The 21,163-nt window shown below is 50.0% G+C and overlaps 1 protein-coding gene across 1 annotated transcript in view; it reads left to right on the top strand.

Moving 5' to 3' along the window:
- GAS6 (growth arrest specific 6) overlaps window positions 1-21,163 on the top strand; it is a 45,011-nt gene that overhangs the window by 9,601 nt on the left and 14,247 nt on the right. Inside the window, exons 3-6 of the mRNA XM_090258726.1 lie at window positions 8,116-8,140; window positions 9,689-9,751; window positions 16,819-16,941; window positions 17,932-18,054. Of these exons, the coding sequence (XP_090114852.1) occupies window positions 8,116-8,140; window positions 9,689-9,751; window positions 16,819-16,941; window positions 17,932-18,054 (334 nt within the window). The remainder of the gene's footprint in view (window positions 1-8,115; window positions 8,141-9,688; window positions 9,752-16,818; window positions 16,942-17,931; window positions 18,055-21,163) is intronic.

The raw sequence follows: 21,163 nt of genomic DNA, 5'->3' as shown, positions 1-21,163 counted from the left end.
ACTGCCTGTCACCAGTAACCTCATCCTAAGGTGCCTCCTGTGGCATCTCTCCTAGTTAGCGCTTCCATGACAGCCCACGGCCATCCTTGGACAGGCTGACATTCCCTCGCTTCTGTAAAGCTCGCTGACTGGCCTGACTGTCCCCATTCACACTGCCAGACAACTGAGCACAGTCTCTCTCCTGACAGCTCTGGGATCAAGCCCAGACCTCTCAGCCGGGCCTGTCCAGGCAGAGTGCCCTCTCCCAGCACCTGAGATCATGCAGACCTCTTCCCTGCCCAGAACAGACTGGATTTCCCTCTCTGCGCCTTTGCTCCAGCCAAGCTCATGGCTGAAGGTCTTCTACCTGAAGACACCCTACATAGGGCTCTCAGGAGTGTGGTCTTTGATTCTGGCAGATGGACTGCGGGCCAATCTCAGCCTGATGGCTGTGCAGCCAGGACAACTGCTGGAGCTCTCCAAGTTCCAGTGGCCACTGTGGCTGGAGACAGGGGCCTCTGCCTCATGCGACTGGGAGGATGACATAAGCAAAGGGAGAACAATTGTTTCCTCACTGCTGCTGTGACAGATCAGTATCAGCTTGCAGTTCTGGAGCTCAGAAGTCTGAAATGGGTCTCCTGGGGCTAAAACCAAGGCGTCCAGCCGTCCAACTGGCTGCTTCCTTCTGGAGGTTGCAGGGGAGAATCCATTCTTGCCTCTTCAGCTTCTGGAGGCACCACAGTCCCTGCTGGCAGCCCCTCCTCCACCTTCACAGCCAGCAAGCTCAGCCATTCTTTCCAAGCTGCCATTTCTGGTTCTCTCTCTGCCTTCCTCTTCCACATGTAAGGATAATGCAGACATAGTTTGAATTAAGTTCTGTCGGTTCACTCACGTCAATATCATTTCCCCAGTAAGAACGTGGCGGGCCTACCAGGCAGGGTCCACCACCAAGCCCATACTCCTGAGGGCCTTGTTGCTTCCTGCTCCTTCCTGTTGGCGCATCTGCCTCACTCAATGAGTGGCGTCACTGCTTTAAGCCTTGAGAACCAAGGAGTTTGCTGAGCAAAGCTGTTGATGACCTGCCAGCACTGAGAAAAGTGAGAGGCCTTTGCCGGGAGAGCATGCGAGCACAGGAAGAGAGGTCTTTGAAAGTGACTCTGCTTAAAACACATCATATTGTACAGTAAGTATAAAAATTAATCCTGAGAATGAAACTAAATTATAAAAATAAATTTAGTCCATCTCATACCTTATATAATTTGGAATATCAATGCAACTAGGCACTAAAATTTTAAAACAAAGAAAGATTGAAGTAAGAATTTGGGGTGAGAGCAAGACACAATTTTTCCAAAAACAACAATGAGTTTTAGAATGTCAGCATTCTTCTTACCATAAATGGAGACTTTTTTACAAAACAAAACAAACAACAACAGCAAAAACAAAAAACAAAACAAACAAAAAAAGATGTGTGATGGCTTTGTTCACATTCCCACGGGCCTTTCTGAAGCCTTAGATAATCAGGTTATTCTCGTTTGAAGCAGCCAATCTATGACACTTGCAGACTCTTCCTTCTTTTATTATTAATTGGCCTAATCCCTTATTTGTCAATGCCTCTGCAGTGGGTGTTTCCCAGACATTCTCAGGGATTCATGAAATCTTAACTCGGTAGATTCATAATTTTAGTTTGCAGGTGATTACATTTCTGTTTGTACTAATTTGTCAAATTCAGCTAGCTTGAGACTTTTGTCTGCATAAATCTGAAAAATGCAAACCAGGAGAGAGAAGTTTATTTCTTTCTTGTGTGAAAGGCGAGAGGCAGGCTGACGGCTGCTCAGGAGTGCCCAGAGATTCACATGACCTGTTTGTGCCCTGCTATGCAGGTGCGTGGTCTTCCAGGTCTCCTCACACACCTGCCCAGTTGCTAGAGCACCAACCATCACATCTGCATTTTAGCAAGGAAGGTGGAGAAGCAAAGCTCCCTGCCCCCAACTCTCTTCACTGGTTTCACATTGTGCTTGTATCTTATTGGCTAGAGCTTAGTCACACGGTCACTCCTAGTTGCAAGAGAGGCTGGGAATGTAGTGTAGACAGCTGGGTGCATTGCAGCTCTAAAATCAACGCCAAGTTCTGTTACCAAGGTTGAAAGGAGAAGAGGTATTTAGGAGCAAACCTCTTTTATGAAGTTAATTCCCATGAATATTTTCACGCCTGGTGATAGACACTATAATTAGCTGTATCAGAGAGTTTTTGCATAACGCACCTCTCACATGGGTCTGTTCAGCAGCACTCACACAATCCCTGCCTTTTAATGTACTACTTGTGGAGGGGCCAGCCCTCCACTTCCCTGGCGCCCTACGTTGGGTCTGTGCAGTCACTTGACAACCTGCAGCTGGCAATGAGGGTAGGGCTGTAGCCCTCATCTTTGAGGGCCCAGCTGAGGCTGGAGAAGAGCCCAAGGACTCCACTCAGGGCCTCCTTGCAGTTGCTGGGTGCCCACAGCATGTGAAAAGCATATAGGCAGAGTGCAGGTGGCTGGTGCGGTGGCCAGGTACCGACTGCAGCGAATGTGGTCTCTGGAGTTTAGTGAGGGGGCCAAAGTCTTCACACCTAGTTTTGTCCTAAAACTGGTAATGAAACAGACCTGGAGAATTTAGCTTTCCAGTGGGCTGTAGCCACTAATGAGCAACCTGCCTGTCCCTGTCACACCATGTGTGTTGGGTGCAAGGGGATAGCTATGGAGGAGGAGGGGTGCATGGTGCTGTGGACTGCAAACTGCAGAATGTGCAAAGCTGCAGTCCCAGTCCCACCCCCACCCCCAGGGTCAGTGACGGAGCTGCTTCCAGCTTTTATCCTGTGACCCAGGATTAACAGCCAGGATTTTGTTCAGTAGGAACTCTGACCACAGACGTGCACTTCAGTGATGGGGGAAGTCCCTGTCCTGGGAAGCCACCCAGTGAGGACAGTGGTGTCCATGCTTCCTTGGTCTTCTGAGCGCTTTAGCAGGCCCTTGGTTTAAAGAATCCTAGAAAACACATTTGGGAGGAAGGAAAGAAGGATTTTGTATGAACCACATTAGGAAAGCATGCCCAGATCTGTATAAGGCCAGCCTCAGGGACTAAGAACCCTTAGGAGGTCTGTGGGCAGGGCTGTGTTTGTCTCTGAGTGTCTTTGCGTACCCTTGTGAAAAGTGAGGCTGGGGCTGTGAGTTCATCAAACTCTTAGAAACCAAAAGCCCCAATAAAGGCCATTCAAGCTGACATGACTTTGACAAGCTTTTCTTTTAGAAGTCAAGTGTGCTAGCAAGACTGTTCTGGTCAAAGGATGAGTCAGTTCTCTTGACTGTTTCCCATAGAAAACATCTTATATACAGCAGTGGCAAAAGTAGTTTTACAGTTGTGAGTATGCAAAAGTTTATTCTTGTATTATTATTCATTAATTATTGTATTATTTATTTGTATTACAACTACAAACGTACTTTGCCCACTCCTGTATGTATCCTGTCAATATGCAAAATTACTGGTACCTGAGGCTCAGCCTACTTTTTCAAATAGTGTAAAGAGTTTTGGAAACAAAATGTCGCCATTTATTTATTAAGGGAAGTAATACATTCTAAGTTTACCATTTTAAAAATAACCACCATGTGTTATATTGTAATGTGTGACTCCTGTAACAATATGTTGTGTAAATTCAAATAAAAGTCTTAGCTATTCCATGCCATAAAGGTTTATGCCCAAGTGACGTTGATGTGTTTGCAAAGCACACACAGTGGAGGGAGAGAGCACTGCTGGAATTTGTTTGTGCCTCAGAAAGCAGGAATAAAGGGCAGCTCTGTAAAGGTGAGTGGCTATGCCAAGGTGGAAGCCGTCTTTAATTTCACTGGCTCACCCCATCCCCACAGGGACATTGTTAGCCCTGAGGAGCTGAAAAAGTTCAAGTAGATTTGTACCTGAAGGTATTTAGCAGCCCTAAGTTCTAGAACCTTCCCAGATGCATGTGGTCCTGGTATATAAGCTACATGAGGGTGACTGTCATCAGTTCTTCAGTGTCTGAACCCAGGTGGTGTTTCTGTCTTGATAATATGCATTTTGACAGACTTGGCTGTGTGCTTTTTGACAGGTTTTGGAATCTGCTCTCAGAGCATTGAGTCTGACAGAGAGACTGCCAAGCTGCAGAGGAGGGCTGGTGGCTGGGGTTCCGGAGCTGTGGGCTGGGCAGGCTGCCCACGAGGAGGCTTGCCCAGGGGAACTGGGTGCTTCCAAACCCACCTCCCTGCAATGGGAGTGGCCCTGCTGGTGCGGAGGTTGGGCAGTTCTCTGCTGCTCTTGACCTTTGCCATGTCCAGGGCCATGTGGGCACAGACCTGGCCAGGCAAACGGGTCCTGGTGGGCAGCACAGGGTGGAGGCTAGTGAGAAGTTGTGAACAGACAGGAATTCCCAAGGATTTCATCAACCTTGTTCTCCTTTCCTGCTTTCCCCATATTAGTGAGTGACCATTTGGGTGACAATAATTAGGGAGCAAAGACAGAAGAGGTGTTTTTTTTTTTCTTTCTTCATGTTAACACTCCTTTGTAATTTCCAAACAAATTGGCAGGCCTCACTTTCCACCCAAATGGACCAAGCCCGTCCTGGGGCTCAGCTCCGGGAAGGTGCTTGGGGCCCAAGCTTCCCGTGTTTACAAAACCACAGGGAACAGGAACTCAGTAAGATGGCATCTAAGGAGGAGGCTGGAGTTATGGGTGATGTTCAACTCCATTTACAAAGGAATATTCTCTAGCAGGTGGGCTCCTGGCCAGGACCAGTGCCCTGAGCCCCCTGGAGCCAGTGCCGCCCCACAGATGGAGTGTGCACTTTGCACTGGGGCTGCATCACTTGTGGGCAGCCCCTGTTAACTATGGTGATGGCTGAATTGTTGAATCTTATGTGCGCTGTGACTGACTCCCAGCAGGAAGGGTAAGACCTTTAGAGTGAACAGCAGAAGGCGAGTTAGATAAATGTCATTTAATAGTGAGGATCCAAGTTTTAAAAATACATGGGCAGTTTATACACTTGAGGAACCATAATAAAGTTCCATATTTTGAAAGAGATGAGCTGAGACCATTAATTTAGATATTTCTCCCAGGGTACTTATGTATGTTAAAATTAAGAATCTAGTCTAATTCAGCGAAAATTGTAGGACCCTATGTTTTCCTGATCATTCATTTACAGGTTCCTTCATCTGTCTATTCATTCACTCGTTCTTCTGTCCATCTACCCCTCCATTATCCATCTATTCTTCCATTCTTCTATCCACTCATTCATTCATCTACCCATCCATTTACATATCCATTCATTCATCAATCCATTCATCCATAAATCCATTCATCCACCCATCCACTCGCATATTCACTCATCTACCCATCCACTCACTCATGTATTCATCCATCCATTCACTTGTTCTTCTGTCTGTTTGTTTATTTGTCCAGGTATCCATGCATTCATTCATCCATCCTCCATCCACATGTTTAACAATGGCTCCTGAGGGCCTTCTGGGGGTGGTCAGCTCCAGGCTATGTACTGGCAGATAGATGTGTCCTTTCTCTCTTGGAGCTTCAGCTCAGTTTAGTGGCCTGAGGTTTTTCCCACTTCTTTCTGTCTTCAGCTGTTTAAGCAAAGTAGAAGCAAATCCCTGAGGGGAAAAAAAAACAGTTGCCAGAAGACAAAAGGCTTCATTCCCAGCCTGGGTGGTCCCAGCCTCCTGCTGGTCCATCTGTTCCCCACTCCTGGCCCTCACACAACCTCATCACCCAGGTCTTGCTTTGCGTGGGGTTGAGAAGACAAAGGGTAAAGTATGCAGGTGACTGATCCCTCCTTCTGAATCTGGCTATCTGAACTGTGGCCTCTGTTTCATGGGTCCCCATGGGGTGCTGCTGCTCATGGGGTGCTCCTCCTCTGTCAGAACTTTGAAGGACAATTGGAAATGTCTCTTTCTCTTGGGAGAATGTGTAACATTTTAAGTGTATTCATCTTAGCTTTGCTTTTATTCAGGGTTAACCGTCTTTCTACTAGATTACCAGGCAGATTAGCTCATGCTTTATACCCTCTCCCTGCCCTCAATAAATCAAGCACACACATTAGGATGAATTGTCACCAGGTTATGACTCTGTGGTTTCAGTAACCACATTCCCAATAGGTGTGGTTAACTGAAGAGAGATGAGCATGGTTTTTCTATTAATAATGATTTTTCGCAATAGTAGAACCCATTATTGAAACATATTACACATTACTATAAACTAGTCATGGTTTTGAAAAATATGATACACCTTTCTGGAAAGTTGTAATGTAAATGTTTATGCATAATTAGGTACTTTACTCATAGTCTTTCATTGCTTTCAATTATTTCTTAATCTAATTCTCAGTTTCCTAAAGCTGAGTGCACAATGTTGGCATTCATTCTAAATCTTTTCTTTCAGAACCAACATCTTTCCTTTTGTGGCAAAGTCCTGTGGCCTTTGTTCTCCCTCTAAACCCAGAAAGATGTCACTACCTGCTTGCTCTCTGAAGGAGGCAGCAAGCCATCTTCCACCTTCTGGTTCAAGAGGTTTTACCAGAGTGCGCCTGGCTTTGCCTGGCTTGCCTGTGCTCAGAGGTTGGCCAATCCGTGACTGAAAGCGAGAGAAAGAAGTGAAACCAGGCATGCCACGTGCCTCCGAATGCTGGCAAAGAGGAACAATCCTCTCCCTGACTTTAGAGCTTTGACTTCCAAACTTGGCCTCTTGGTCACGTTTGCATTGAATGTTATCTTATCTTTGCAACTGTCACACAAGCTGAAATGTCAAACTTGCTCTGACCATTACTTCTCCTTTAAAGGGCTTAAGAGTTTTGTTTTTTTAAATCACATCTTTACTAGAACATTGCTTTCTAAAAACTAATCTGAGTGTATCTTAGCAGAGTGTTCCCAGTGCCACCCCAGTCTAAGAACTCTTCATTGCCCTCAAGTGGCACCACCCACTTAGCCTCTTTCACAAACAGCAGAAAACAGGGCGCTGGCCAAGCATGCGAGTGAAGGTGACCAATGAGGTTGTGCCAGGACCAGCGTATTAAGCTGGCAAATGTATGGCAGATTGGTGCCCTGTGTGGGCGGCCCTGGGGTGAATCTGCCTATCACTCTGTAAATGCAGCTCACCAGCTCCTGTCCACGCTTTTTCGGGATGCAGTGTGCCACTGGGAGCCCTCTGAAGCTTCATAACCTCAGTCAAATTCCACCGCCCATGTAGAGCCTCCGTTTCCTCATCTGTGATAATGGGCTAATTAAAAAGACCTTCCTTGCAGGTTGTTGTGAAGATCAAACAAAATAATGTAAAAATATGTCATGTACCAGCATACAGTTGACACCCAACATCTAGTGGCTGCCATCACTTAGTCACTTGGTTCCATTAAGGGGGTAATTAGGGCTGCACTACTCCACAACTGGCCCTAAGGGGGAGATCAGAGTGTAGGTGGTGGGGCTACTTGAACCAGCCCATGGCCTGGGGCCTGGGGCTGGTGCAAAAAGATCCTGAAGGCTGCTTCTTGCTGAGATAGGGCAGGTAGCTCTCATATTTGACAGTCCCCTGCACAGTGCAGATCTCTAATTCTGCATTTGTGGATGAAAGACTGTTGGCTTATACTCTCCATAACTCACCCAGCACGACTTCACTTTACAAATATAGTAAATGCAAATCAGTGCCCATGTGCTGATAGCCCCACAAAGATCCTCCCATTTCTGCAAGGACCTCTGCATCAACGAGGGTCTAAGACTTGGTTTTTGCAAGACACTTTCATCAGCACCTCCTAAGTCGCTATAAATGGCATTGCTGTTGCTGGTTGCAGAAAGTCTAATCATGCTGACCACTTGGCAAACATTCTGCAGAAGTACTTCCCTCGTGCCACAGTCTTCCAGGCAGGAAGTGGTTTTCTGAGTTGTTCTCACTCTGCTGGTCCTGAAAATGAGCCAGCTGTGGAGAAATTCTCTACTGTCCTCAAACACCTGCCTCCCTGAGAGTCTATTTCTATCTACCAGGGAAGAAAGGCGAGGTTCAATTAACCAGCTGCTGATTGTGTTATGTAGGAAGCCTCATATTGTGCCACTAAACTGTTGCCCTTTCTCTTTTTCTGCAGGAATATTTTTATCCAAGATACTTAGGTAAGTTTAAGTCACTGCTTCCTTTAATTGTCATAAAGGCATAGTTTGGGAATGCATGTTACAAGTTGGAGAAACAATTGGTCAAAACCTCATTGCTGAGTTATTCCTGGAGGGAAGATTGCTTAATTACACAGTGAGTTTGAAACTTCCCAGAGCACACAGGTCAAAACACTTGTGTCCTTTGTACCAAGATGATCCATGTTAACTTCAGTCCAACACCATTATTTGCAAACCTCTTTTCTGCTCTGAGTCCAGAATTAGCTTATTATTTGGCAATATGATAAATTTAGTAATTATCAGACTTTCTGCTCTTAGGACTTTGTATTTCTGACATTATCAAGGATACCAAAGAGCTTTTATTCATGTGGGCTGTATTTATTGATATTTACCATGCTATTAATTAAAACTGAGAACATTCAAAACTGTTTTTTATTTAGTTTGAACAACAGAAATGTCCAAGCAAACCTCTCTTCGCCGCTGAGCGGTGATCTCATGGTGTGCATGGTGGCCTCCAGAAGGCTCTGCTGTACACTGGGGAGGGATGAGAGTAAAAGGGCAAATGATGTCATACCAGGACATTGGCATTGACCTCCCGACAACCTGAAAGAGGCCTTCGACTCCCCTGAGAGATGCTCCTTTAATTAATGCTGTTTTAAGAAGTTTTTGGATGCGTATCACTTATAATGAGAGAAATGTATACCAGGGTCTTCCTTTTTAATTTTTTAAGTGCATGTTTGTAAATTTTCGCTTAGCCTGATACCTTCTCTGGGTCCATGTCTGGCAACAAGCAAAGTGGACTTGTGATAGCCCTGAAAAGCCTGGGAACCCACCTGTTTCCCAGCTCTCTGGTGGTCTCCCTGGGTATGTGGGCTTTGTTTCCAGGCAAAGGGTGACCAGTTATCCCACCCTTTAGGGACCATCTGTTGCCCGTGCCACTGTCCTCTTAGGTATGGAGAAGTACCAGGGACCTATGGAAGGACCAGATAAAGTGGCTCAGCATCTGTTCTGCACAACGTCACGTTTCACATCGTGCCGGGATGCATGTGCTCAAAATGCCAAGCCTCGCGTCCCTACCGCATGCTCACGTGGAACATCCACTGTCAGTCTCTGTCCAGAACATCAGACAGCTTGACTTCCCAAAACAAATTGACTTTCAAATTAAAGCCAGTGTTTCCAAAGGGGGTCAACTTGAAATGGAAATTTAACTCTCTAACTACCATCAGATCAGAAAACTTACTGAATGCTATTAGTAATTCTTCTGTGCAAGAGCAGTGGGACCTGCTGGAGAAGCTGTGGACGGTACGCGGTAACGCTCTTGGGTACAGGGTCTGCCATTTGGGTGGAGGCACATTGCTGTTGGTCAGTGTTAAAATGTTTTGTTGAAGTATATTAACAAAAGCTAAACTGTGTTATGGCTGGAGGACTGTAGCATCCCAGGAAATATGAATACTTTTCCAGAGGTGTCTAAGAGACTCTTAGTACTCTTTCTAAAGTCGGTTTTATCTCCTATGACTGAAGAATGACACATCATTTCTTTCTTTCTTGCAGATTGCATTAATAAATATGGATCTCCATACACGAAACACCCAGGTTTTGTTAAATGCGTTCAAAGTAAGTATATCTCCTCTCTGTCTTCATCAAAGTCCTGTGAGTGTGTGCAACTTTAAGCTTTGTTGTGATTTTTGGGGAATCTTGACTATTTCCATTATCTTAAGGGACTGTACCACCTTCCTAAAGTCTGTTCCCTTTTAATGAACTGTCTTTTGTAAGCAAGTATGTTTTGGTTTTGAATCCACAAGAAATGCACATGGTATGAAATTTAAACCTTTCACAGGGGTGTAAAGAGAAACCACATCCCTGGACCTGCCCCTTAGATAACCAGTAAGTTCTCTTTCCCAGGGGCCACCACGATTACCAGTTCTAAGAATGAATAATATGAGCAGGGTCAAGGATAGCTTACTCTACTGAACATGATCTAACCCCACTTTTGCCACCAGGTACCGTGAATACCTTCCATATCAGTACATACAGAGCTGTACACCCACATTCCCATCAACATGGGCATGGAGTAAGGAACATCATTTAACCAATGTGTATTGACAGACTTCTAGGCTACTTCCAGTTTTTTTATTATTATAGACAAAACCAGAGAGATACCCTTGTACGTTTCTCACCTCTCACACATCTAAGTATATCTGCAGAATAAGTTCCTGGGAATGGAACTGCAAGCTGAAACCTATGTTCATTTTTCGTTGTCATGCAGGTCTGGCCCCACCCCTCACCCCTCATCAGAGGATGAGCAGGTGCGCCCCTGCATCTTCCACAAGCTAATGTATTTTTAAAATTTTTTTGATCTCTTCCAATATAAATGGTGAAAGATGGCATTTTATTTTATTTTATCCAGTCATTTCAGTTTATGTTTTTCTTACTAGTAAGTGAAGCCAAACTTCATGTGTTTAAAGATTTTATGTTGTGTGAACGATTTGTTCACATTCTTTACCTATTTTTCTCAGTTGATAGGAGCTCTTGATTATAGATTTTGTAAATTTGCCATTTGTACTAAAGGTAGCAATTTCCCCCTTAGGTTATAATATATCTTATTATTATTATTAATGTTATTTTAAGTTATGTAGTAAAACTGACATTCCTGTTGCGTGAATTTTAACCCACACTTAGAACTGTGTAGCCACTGCTGCTGAGCCTGACTTGGGGCCTGCCTTGGTCCGAGGCACTTCAGAGTACAGCCGCTTAATCACACCAAGGCCATGGTGATGGTATTTTTACTGCACCTGTTCCGCAGGTGAGGAAGACAGAGGTTCCAAGGGCACAGCCAGGCGCCACACAGCAGGACTCTTCCCGCACTTGGTGTCAGACCTGCTACTTCAGGGGAAGCCTAGAAGGCTAATCGGACCCAGAATTGCTCTCAGTCCCTGGCTGGCCAGGGCTCTGGGGATGCTGTGTCCACTCACCCTGCTGCCCACGTGCTGGCCCCAGGTTTCATCTGACTTGCTCCCATCACAGGCCTCAGCCCCAGGCCAGAGGAGCAGTGGAAATGATCGATTTAATATGGAAACAGAGTGTTTAGTGCTGCTGTGTGGCCCAGGCTTCCCTCTCCCACTGGGGGAGGTGCCTATTAACTCAGAGAAGCCAAAGCCCATGGCCGTGCGTGCGTGGAGGAGACCTGGAGCAAGCCCCTCCCCTCAGGGTCACATCAGGACCTCAGCCTCCCCAGGAGTCATTTGTGACCTCCCTGGGGCCTTAGGCAGACATGGGAGCCATTCAGCTTTGTGTCATTTTGGCTTTTTGTTTTTAGTTAGCATTTTTTGTTGTTGTTGTCAATTTGCCAACCAGTTTCTAATTTTATAATAATTATTCAAATTCAGTAGGTTGTTTTTGTTCTTGAGTTTTAAACTGTTTTCTGAGATAAAAATGTTATCTAATGTTTTATGTTTAAGTGCATGCTCTGCCTGGAATTTCCCCTGACGAAGGATGCATCTGGGCGTATTCCTGTTTCTCCAGTTAGCAGCCCCCTTGTTGCAACACCACTTATTTAAAATCACTGAGATTTTGCTCAGAAAGGCCACCACAATCCTGGGCTATGTTGTTCCTATGTGAGAGATTTTGTAGCATTAAAGTGACTTAAATTGTTTGAATAGCAAAGACGATGTCTTAATGGGATTGAGACTTTTCCTCCTGAGTGGCAGACAGGCTGGGAGATGAAGAAGGAGGGAGAATCCCAGAGCTGTTTCCTGAGCCAATGTTTAGAGGAAAAATCTCATACAGCTGCTGCTTGTGCCAAATGTATTAAGTGCGGTGTCTAACAGATTAGGAAGCTGCCTCCCACGCCTGGTCTCTTCATCCCACCAAGGACCCACTGAGACCCTAAGCAAGCCTCTCACCCCTTCCCTCCCCGGGACCAAGTGCATCTTCCGTAGGCACCTGACCAGGGCTCTGTACACCTCACATGACTCCTGGGCACGACAGAAGTCCCTGAAGCCTGAGACACTGCACAAATGCACCGAATGTCCTTGTAGAGGAACCTTGTATAGACTGCCAGAGAGTTGGGCTGTCAGCTCGGGAAAGACGTACACCTTGTCTTGCTGTCCTCAAGGATGTGCCTTCTAGGCCTGAGTGCACGTGGGAGCAATTCAGGCAACTTGGCGCTGTTTTCTTCCATTCCTTCCTAAAAATAGTCTCCTCTGGTGATCATGGGCAGTGTATGTATAGCTGAGTGCTTTGAGTATCCATTATTGTTAAAATTAAAGCAATAGCCTCAAAGAGCTCATCTTTTCATTGCCAGAGTGCCAAGCCCCAGGCCTGGGCCAGACTTTTCCGCACACGTTCCATCTTCCCAGTTCACAGATTCCCTCATAGTGCTGGTGTGCTTCCCATGGGCGGGTGTGTGGCCGCTTTCTGAGGCTCGGGTTTCTCTGCCTTGCCCAGGCCAGGTTTGATGAGCTCCCGGCCCGCTTCTCCTTGTGAGGGATGATCCCTTTGCACTTTCTCTTTGGCCAGAGCAGTGGCTCCTGCATTGGAGCATGCTGTCCAGGTTATAACTTGTCATTACTTTCAAAGTTGGGGAAGGGGGAGCAAAAAGCACCTGAGAAGGCCATCCTGTTGGCTGTGAGCAGATGTTTCACGTTCCAGGCCACAGTGACAAGCAAGCTCCTTCCTCCCTTTCCTTCAATACAGCCATCTCAAGGCCAAGCTAAACCTCTGATCTCCTAAACGGCTCCTTCCCTTCAGACGCCTGAGGTCAGGGTGCAGCTCACCCATCAGCCCAGAAACCCCCTGTGGGCTTGCTGGGGGGCCAAGGGGAGGGACTTAAGTGGGTGCCCTTGGGCCTGCAAAGAATTGTCTCAATTCCAAAGAGGTTTCCTTTTTATTGAATTTATTGGGGTGACATTGGGTAATAAAATTATATAGGTTTCAGGTCTACAACTCTACATCACATCATCTGTATATTGTATTGAGTGTTCACCACCCCAAGTCAAGTCTCCTTCCATCACCATTTGTCCCCGCTTTACCCTCTTCAACCTCCCCCCACCCCACTTTCCCTCTGATAATTATCATACTGTTATCTGTGTCTGTGAGGTTGTGTCATTTTTTTGTTTGTTTGTTTCATTTTTGCTTAATTCCTTCACCTTTTCACCCAGCCCCGATCTTTATTATTTCCTTCCTTTGCTGCACAGTTGTTTTTGGCAGGGAGCTGTAAATGCCTTCTACCGGTAAGCAAGTGGGAGCTGGGTCCAGGGATCAGAGGAATTCGGTCATGGAATTGTGGGTCGCCCACAGCTGCCTCAAGCCTACCCGAGGTCAGTCCTGCAGTCCCCACATGCCACTCTGGCTGCCCCTCCGTGCTGCTACACTTTCTGTAACAGGGTTATCCTCTGGGGGCAGAATGGACGGGAAGGTGAGGCCAAGCGCTGCCCCAGGACCAGAGAGGTGAAGGGACAGTCCTGCTTTCCTGACTTCATCTTGGCAGGAAGGGGCTCTGAGGGATTTTTCTTCTGGGATGGGTGTTGTGTAGGAATCTCTTAGAAAATCCCATCTCAGTAGAAGTTGGTATTGGCCTCTCAGCCCCTGGGGACCCTGAAATTTTTTTATGGGGGATTTAAGCATTCTAGGCAAATTCTAGACAAAGTTAACAGCCCTTCACACCAAAGGTACATGGGTGTACTTCTGAAATAACCAAATCCTTAACTAACATGTCAAGTGGAGACTCATACCACCTCCCTGATTCCCCTCCTATGGGCGCCCGTCTGGGCCTTGTGGCAAATGTCTTGGGAGGTGTCAGGTAAGCCAGCTGCTCCATCCAGGCTTGGGTGCTGGCCAGGCCAGCATACGTCACCCACCCCCGGTCTCTGACCCTCCTGCCCTCACAGCCCCTCCTGCCCTCACAGCCCCTTCCTGCCAAGACGGAGTCCGGAAAGCAGGTCTGTCCCTTTCTCTCTCCAGTCCTGGGGCTGGGCTATGCCTCACCCTCCCCGTCCCTTCTGTCCCCAGAGGATAACCCTGTTACAGTGAGCATGGAAAGCAGCCAGAGGAGCATGTGAGTGACAAACCATTCCACAACCAGATTCCTCTGATCGCTGGACCCAGTCCCTGCTTGCTATTGGTAGAAGGCATTTACAGCTCCCTGCCAAAAACAACTGTGCAGGGTCTCAAAAATACTGGGAGATGTTGCGTTCGGTCTACATTCACAAATGTTTTGTTGGCTGTGATCATGCGAAACAAGTCCACTCTGAGGTGTGCCATGGAACGGTCACCAAAAAAAGACAACAAGACTCATGGGTTCTAGTTTTTCAGACATGATTCTGCAGATTCCCCAAGGACCGGGGTCCCCAGACTGCGTGGACAGCTGAGGGTACACAGAGCACAGTGGCATGTGGAGTCTGTGCCAGAGATAAGAGCTGACTCGGCCTCGCGTGAGCTGGAGGAACGCAGAGACTACTTGCTTCCTGTGCTGGAGGCAGGGGCACAGGTCTACCAGTAATTCATCGTGATGACAAAAGCAAGCCCTGTGGTAGAAATGCTGTCCCCAAATTTGGAGTCAGGCTGGAAACGTCGGTCATTTTAAGGAAGAAGTGATAAATTGTGTGTGACACCAGGCCTGGTGCTTTCTGTGCCAGAGGACCTGTTGGCTTGAGCCTGTTCCCAGTGACCAGGCATTGGGATGATGGTGACTTCAGGTCTATATGGGGTGGGGGCAGAGAGGAAAAGCTGGAGAACCATGGCGTCCTAGTTACCCGGGGGTCAGATGATCATCGACCCATCCGCCACATTACCTAAGAGGGGCTCTTCACTTCATAAGGCTAAAAAGTGGCAATACCTGGTTCAGGTGCTGTAGATGATCATATGGCCTTTGGATACAGTACTAGCAACATGATGTGGGAGACAGTGGATACTGTGTGTTAGAACATCAATGTAAGCTGGTCTGAGCCAGGCCCAGGCGGCATGCTCCTGGTGTCACCTGCCCCTCTGCTGCCTGATCTGCCACCTGCCTGGGCCTGGGGATTTTTGACAGCCAGTTGGCCTGGGTGACCACAGTCTCCAGGGCTGCTGAGGGAATGTACCTAGCTGCCCTTAACCAAAAATAAAACAAAGGGAATGCTGTTTTACTCTCGATTGTCAATGCAGCTGAAATCCACTCACCACAGACCCAAGTTTACAGAGGGTGTTTTGGGTGCCTTTGCCCTCTGGCTGTGAATGAGCCGGCCCCAGCCCTCAGGCTGGACCTCAGCCATGGGCCTCGTGCAGTTCAGGGACTGGATAAGGCATGTTCACCCCAGAAAAAGAAAAACAATAGTCACTGGGAGACATTCAATGTCTGCAGGCTCATGAGAGAAAGATAGTCAATAGATTCTTCAAGGAGCAAAGGCAAAAGCAACTTTACATAAGGGAAGAGAGGGCCATTCAGGAGCGGATGATCATGTGGCGCTTTCTGTGAACTGGACGGGACAAGCCGCTGGAGGTCACTGTGGATGCTTAGCCTGGAGCAGGCTGGGTCAGGACCTGGCTGTCCTTGATGAGTCTCAAGAGGTGAGCAGTGGTGAATGCAGGACCTACTGTTTCCCAGGACCTGCCTGTGTTCCTCCATTGTCTAAGCCTGGCCAGCTCAGGGTTTCTCCAGCCTCCCAGAGATGTCTCAGCTGTCATGTGTATCAGTGGATATGAGTCTTTCTCAGGTCAGTGGAGTGCGGCCTCTTCACAGTGTTCTGAAAACCCACAGTGTTGCAGATTGATCAGAGACAGCAGAGAAGTGGATGCAATGGCCTGACCCTCCCTGCCAGGCCCACCTCGGCATAGCCAGGGGCCTTGTGGAAGGATTCTGGGAGCTCTGGGCACGATCATAGCTTTCCCCCAAGTACTCTGCTCTTAGCTGCTTAAAGCCTGGGAGCATGTGATCGCCACATGGACGGGGTATGCGTTCCACCAGCCACCTGTTGTAGAAGCTTCCACTGTGTTTGTAAGAAGCTCCTTATCGCCTGGAGAGCCCATGGGAGACACTCCTCTAGGACAGTCTCTTAACCATAAACAAGCAGAAATTCTGCTTCTGATTGACAGATTGGTATGCTTATCCCAGGCAGATGGCTCCCCAAGCGAGTGGGTCAGAGCACATCTGGCCTGGGCACCGTCACCCGGAGGCACTGTGGGAGGAGGTGGGCGCAGCCAGTGTAGCCTGGGTCTGGGGCAGTCCCCTGTGCCGTGCAGGCAGATTTCTGGGAAACGGGGGCAGTCCTCCCACAGAGTCCAAGTCCAGTGTTGAGAATGTTGGCGAAGGTTGATGGGCTCATGATTTGAGTAGGCCGGGGACCTGGCCTGAGATGGTGGAGAAAGATGTTCACCAGGGATGGGGAATGGTCCTTATCTGCCTTGAAGGCCTTTGGGTCAGGCAGGGCTCTGCTGCCCCTGCTCTTTGGGACATCTGAGCTCATGGGGCTGGTCCAGGCCCACTCCTCCCTCTCTCCATAGTGGGCCAAGACCCCAACCCCCTGGCTCTATGAGTGGGTGGCCACTCCTCCTGGAACCAGCTGGGGGCCTGGCCAGCCTGTTCTGTGACCCTGCTTCTACCCAGTGGTGGCCAGCCTGGGTCAATAAAGAGGACACCAGTGACTGGGTTCCTTCCAGCTGGCCAGGAGTAGCTCAGCGTGTTGATCTCCTTCCTTTCCACTCAGACCTGCCTGACCAGTGCTCTCCAAATCCCTGCAGTAAGGAGGGGACCCAAGTCTGCCAAGACCTCATGGGCAACTTCTTTTGCCAGTGCAGAGCCGGCTGGGGGGGACGGCTCTGTGACAAAGGTAAGGCCATGGCACCCAAAGGATAAGGGTGGAGGTTGTGAGTGTTGGGACCTCCCAGTGGGGCCACCCGAGAGGCCCCCAAGCTGCAAAGTCTGTCTGCTCCCTGCCTCAGCTCCCTCCCTGCCCCATTTGGGGACACGGCCATACTGGTCTGTTCTGGCCGAGACAGGAGTGGGGAGGCACGGAGGGGCCCGCAGGCTGTCGCGGGGTTAAGCCCCACACTGCCAGCCTCCACTTGGCCCTGGGCGAGGGGGGAGAAGATGGGCGAGCAGAGCAGCTTTGGCCCCTCATGAGCATTGTCCCAAAAGGGAGAATGTGTAAACAGTGCTGGAGGCCCTGCTTTTGCCTCTTGGGACAGGGGCACTGTCCAGTGGAGAAGCCATCCGTCAGCTCCTTGGGAGAACTGGGGAGGAGCAGAGTGATCCCTCTCCAAGGGCAGGCCTGGGCCAAAGGAAGGGGCTGCTGTGAAGCAGGAAGATTTCCTCTCCCACTCCCCTTGAGTCTGCACTTGCACAGTGTCAACAAAGAAGCTGCAAGAAAAATCCCCCAGCACCCGGTTAAGACTCTCAGCCGGGCCCCTTCACTGAGGACGATAGCCTGTCCCTCCTCAGGACCTCCCGGTGATCCTTCCTGCAGCAGCTGAGCTGAACTGGAGGCCCTGCCCACACGGGGTCTGTGAGAGCTCAGCTCAGCCTGTGGCCTGCGTGGGGCTTGACCACCCTGAGTTGGGGCCTCGGGGTGGCCCGGCCGGCCATGCCCGTCCTCGGCGCTTTCCGACTCCTGCCCTTCTCCCATCACACTGGATGGTCACAAAGCTGGCACAGTGGAATGTCACTGCCCACTGCACGGGAGCTCCCCCTGTGCCCTCCCGCCCGTGATCCGAGGGTGGACACAGTGGAGAGGGACGTGCAGACACTGCCACGTGCTTGAGGTGGGTTGTGTGTCACCTTTGGGCTCTCCCCAGTCCCTCTGTGTCCTGTGTGTGCCCAGATGTCAACGAGTGCAGCCAGAAGAACGGGGGGTGCAACCAAATATGCTACAACAAGCCAGGCAGCTTCCACTGTGCCTGCTACAGCGGCTACGCGCTTTCCCGGGACAGCAGGACCTGCCAAGGTAAGGTCCTGGAGCCGGGACCCACGGGCTCTCCCGGGCCTCTCCCCCAATCTCCTGGTCTCGCTCCTCTCTGCTCCTCCCCTCTTTTATTTTTGCAATCGCCTAGTTGCTGAAGTTGGCAGTCACATTGGCTCCTCCGCAAGAGGCTGCTGGCAGTGACGGCTTCTTTTTCTTCTGAAAGGGAGGGGAGGAGGGAGGAGGTTGTCCTGAAGAAAGAGCACATGCCTGGGCATGTCAGCAGCCAGAGGGAGCTGCCCCAGCACCGCCTTGACACAGGGTGATTCACTGTGTCTGTGGACGAGGCCGGTCCAATGGAGCTGCTGATCGCTCCCCTGGAGGGTGCGGCTGTGGCCCTCCTTCCAGTGCCACTGAGCCTGCAGTTTTTTTGTGCAACTCAGAGTTCTGGACATCTCAGGGCCGTGGGCAAGGGGCCTGGGTGAGAGGCTCTGGTCCCAGGGTCTCACCTCTGCACACACACCTGGCTCCCTTCCCTGAGGCCCCTCCCTGCCCAGTTTCCAGCATTCTTCCTGGAAAGACCTGCTTGCTCAGTAAAGCAGGAGGCGGCTGAGCAGCCCACACCCTCCTCTGCTTGCCTGAGAAAGATGCTGCCGACAGTGGCCCCATCCTCTCTGGTGGTGTGGCCTGGCCAAAGCTGTGGTGGCTACGCAGGAGCAGCCCCCCACTTCTCAGGGGAAAACTTCCTCCTCTCTCCCCACCCTCTGATCCAGGCATGCTAACATCTGTCTGGCTTCCGCATCTCTGGGAGTCTGGGCATGCTTCTTAGGGCTGCCAGCAGCTCGCCAGGAAATGGGACAGACAGTGTTCAGGGAGAAGCTGTGTCAGGCACCACGGGGAGAATCTGAATCAGGACAAGGGCAGCCTTCCCCATTTGGAAAACAGCTTCCACTTTGGTCCGCATCAGTGGCCCCATCCCTGGTGACTCAGGAGGTATTGCATCCACACGACAGAGTTCACCTGAGTGCACAGTTAATCCATTTCCCTTTCCATCTGCCTGCCCCGACCTGAGACCAGCAGCCCTGCATCAGTGCTGCCGGGCAGGCACCAACTCTACACCCGGCTGTGTCACAGCCTGAGAAAAGTCTTGCACCCTGCAGGCATGTCCTTGTCTTTAAGAGCACCCGAGGACACTGCCATTGTTGGGCAGAAGTATTTTACACAGCACCCAGGGGTCTCACTATTACTTGAAGACCCTACCTGCAGACCAGAAGCTCTTGAACTCAGGGTTTGCATCTGGCGTACCTGCAGCCACAGGGGTGCGGGGGTTTGCAGGCTGCCCAGACTCATTGTCAGGTTCCAAGGTGGAGTTCTCTACCGGGCTCACCACAGAAGGAAGCCCTGCTGTAACCTCCTGGAAAGACCCCAAGTGACAAAATTACCATGACCGATTAGTAATTCGTGTAATGGCAGAAGCCCCACCCTCATGCCCAGTTTCAGGGTGTGCCTGCAGATCCTGGTCCTCACATAACTCCCTTCTCTTGGCCATCCCTATTTCTTTTTGGACCTTGGGACACCAGACCCAGGCACAGGATGCCTTGGGAATGAGGGCCACGGAAGAGACGGGATCTTCCATCATGTCCTCCTTGGATGCTGAGAGGGAAGAAGCAGGGGATCCTGAACCGCTGCTTCAAGAACTTTCCCTGGGAAGCGTGAGAAAAGGGGGTGCCGGGCTGATGAATTCAGGGCTCAGGATTCCCCACGTCTCTCCCTGGCTGCAGCAAGGGACTAGGCAGCCTGAGGCTGTGTGGCTGGCAGGGAAGCTGGGCTGGCCCCTCTTCTAAGGGGAGAAGCAGAGGAGGACCCCACAGGAGGAGGAGGATTGCCACCTGTTTCAGGGCTGGTGGCCCCCTTGGCCACAGCACACACAGTGGGGTTGGGCCTGGGCTTCCTGTGCCCAGTGCCAACACCACCCACCTGCCTGCTCACATTCTGCTTTCCTGGGTCACCACACTCCATGATAGGTGGACGGTGGCATCTTCAATGGACAAAGTGTCAGGAGGGTTGAGGAGGAAGGAGGAAGGAGTGGAGACGGCTAAGGTCATGGAGGCACCGAGGACAGGGGTCGGGGCACAGAGTGGGCCCCAGCTTGCAAGCCGCATGGCAGGAGGCTCCACAGCAATGCAGCTGCTCTGGGAGAATCAAGTGAGATGACCTGAGGTCATGATGAATGAAGCCGGGGTTCCAGCAGCTGCTGCCTGTGAGGAAGAGATGGCCCAGCGCTGGGTCTGCTGGGATGTGGCGAGGACAGACTCCAATCTGGAGAGAAATTCAGTCCCACATCCTTCCCTGGTGTTGCTGTGACCGACCCTGGTGCTCTGGGACTTGTGAGCAAGGCAGTCTCTTGGGTCCTCCCTGCCACCTGAGTCATTAGAAAGTTGAGGGTGGGCCATCCAGGTCCAGCAGGGCCTTCAGGGCCTCTTGGGCAGCCAGGGCTTAAGGACCCTTGTCTAGGACATCCTGAAATAGTCAGCAGAGGCCAGCCGTGGCCACTCTGCCCAGCAGTGATGCCTTAGTGGCCTGTGGGGACAGGTCACTAAGCGCTGTCTTGGTTGCTGACTCAGGAATGTCCAGAAGCTGATTATCTTTCCAGATCAGAAGCTTCTGTGGAGGCAGTGAGGCTGGCAGAGCCTGCAAGGTGGCCCTGAAATCATAGTAGGATATCACCTGCTGCGCTCAGAGTTTGCCCTGATAAGCCATCCTTTGTGCTGGGCAGCTGCTCCTGCTCCCCGACAGGGCAGCCCCATGCCCTGCAGCCCCTGGTGAGCGTGGTGCTCCCCCGGGAGAGCAGTCTCCCTGCTCCCAGGGGCTTTGCCTGGCGTCCCTGGTGCAGCTGGTGCCAGTCTGAACCCACCAGTGCACTTGCTGAGGGAAGCCAGCTTTCTGAGGTGCTGGGCATGGGGTTGGCCAGCCTGGCTCCTGAAATGAAATGCAGGTTCAGAAGCATCACCACAGATCAATACTGATGACAGAAAGCCTGCGGTTTTACACGCTTCCTCTAGGGGATACATGCCGTTTGTGTCAGCTCATTCTTGCATCTGCAGCAGCGTCTTACAGTTTTCATGTTTGAAAACCTGTGTTTGTTGGTAAACTA

This window comes from Furipterus horrens, unplaced genomic scaffold (genome assembly GCF_987537825.1).
Source record: "Furipterus horrens unplaced genomic scaffold, mFurHor1.1.pri manual_scaffold_12, whole genome shotgun sequence".
Taxonomy (NCBI): Eukaryota; Metazoa; Chordata; class Mammalia; order Chiroptera; family Furipteridae; genus Furipterus; species Furipterus horrens.
This window is presented reverse-complemented; position numbering and strand designations above follow the sequence as displayed.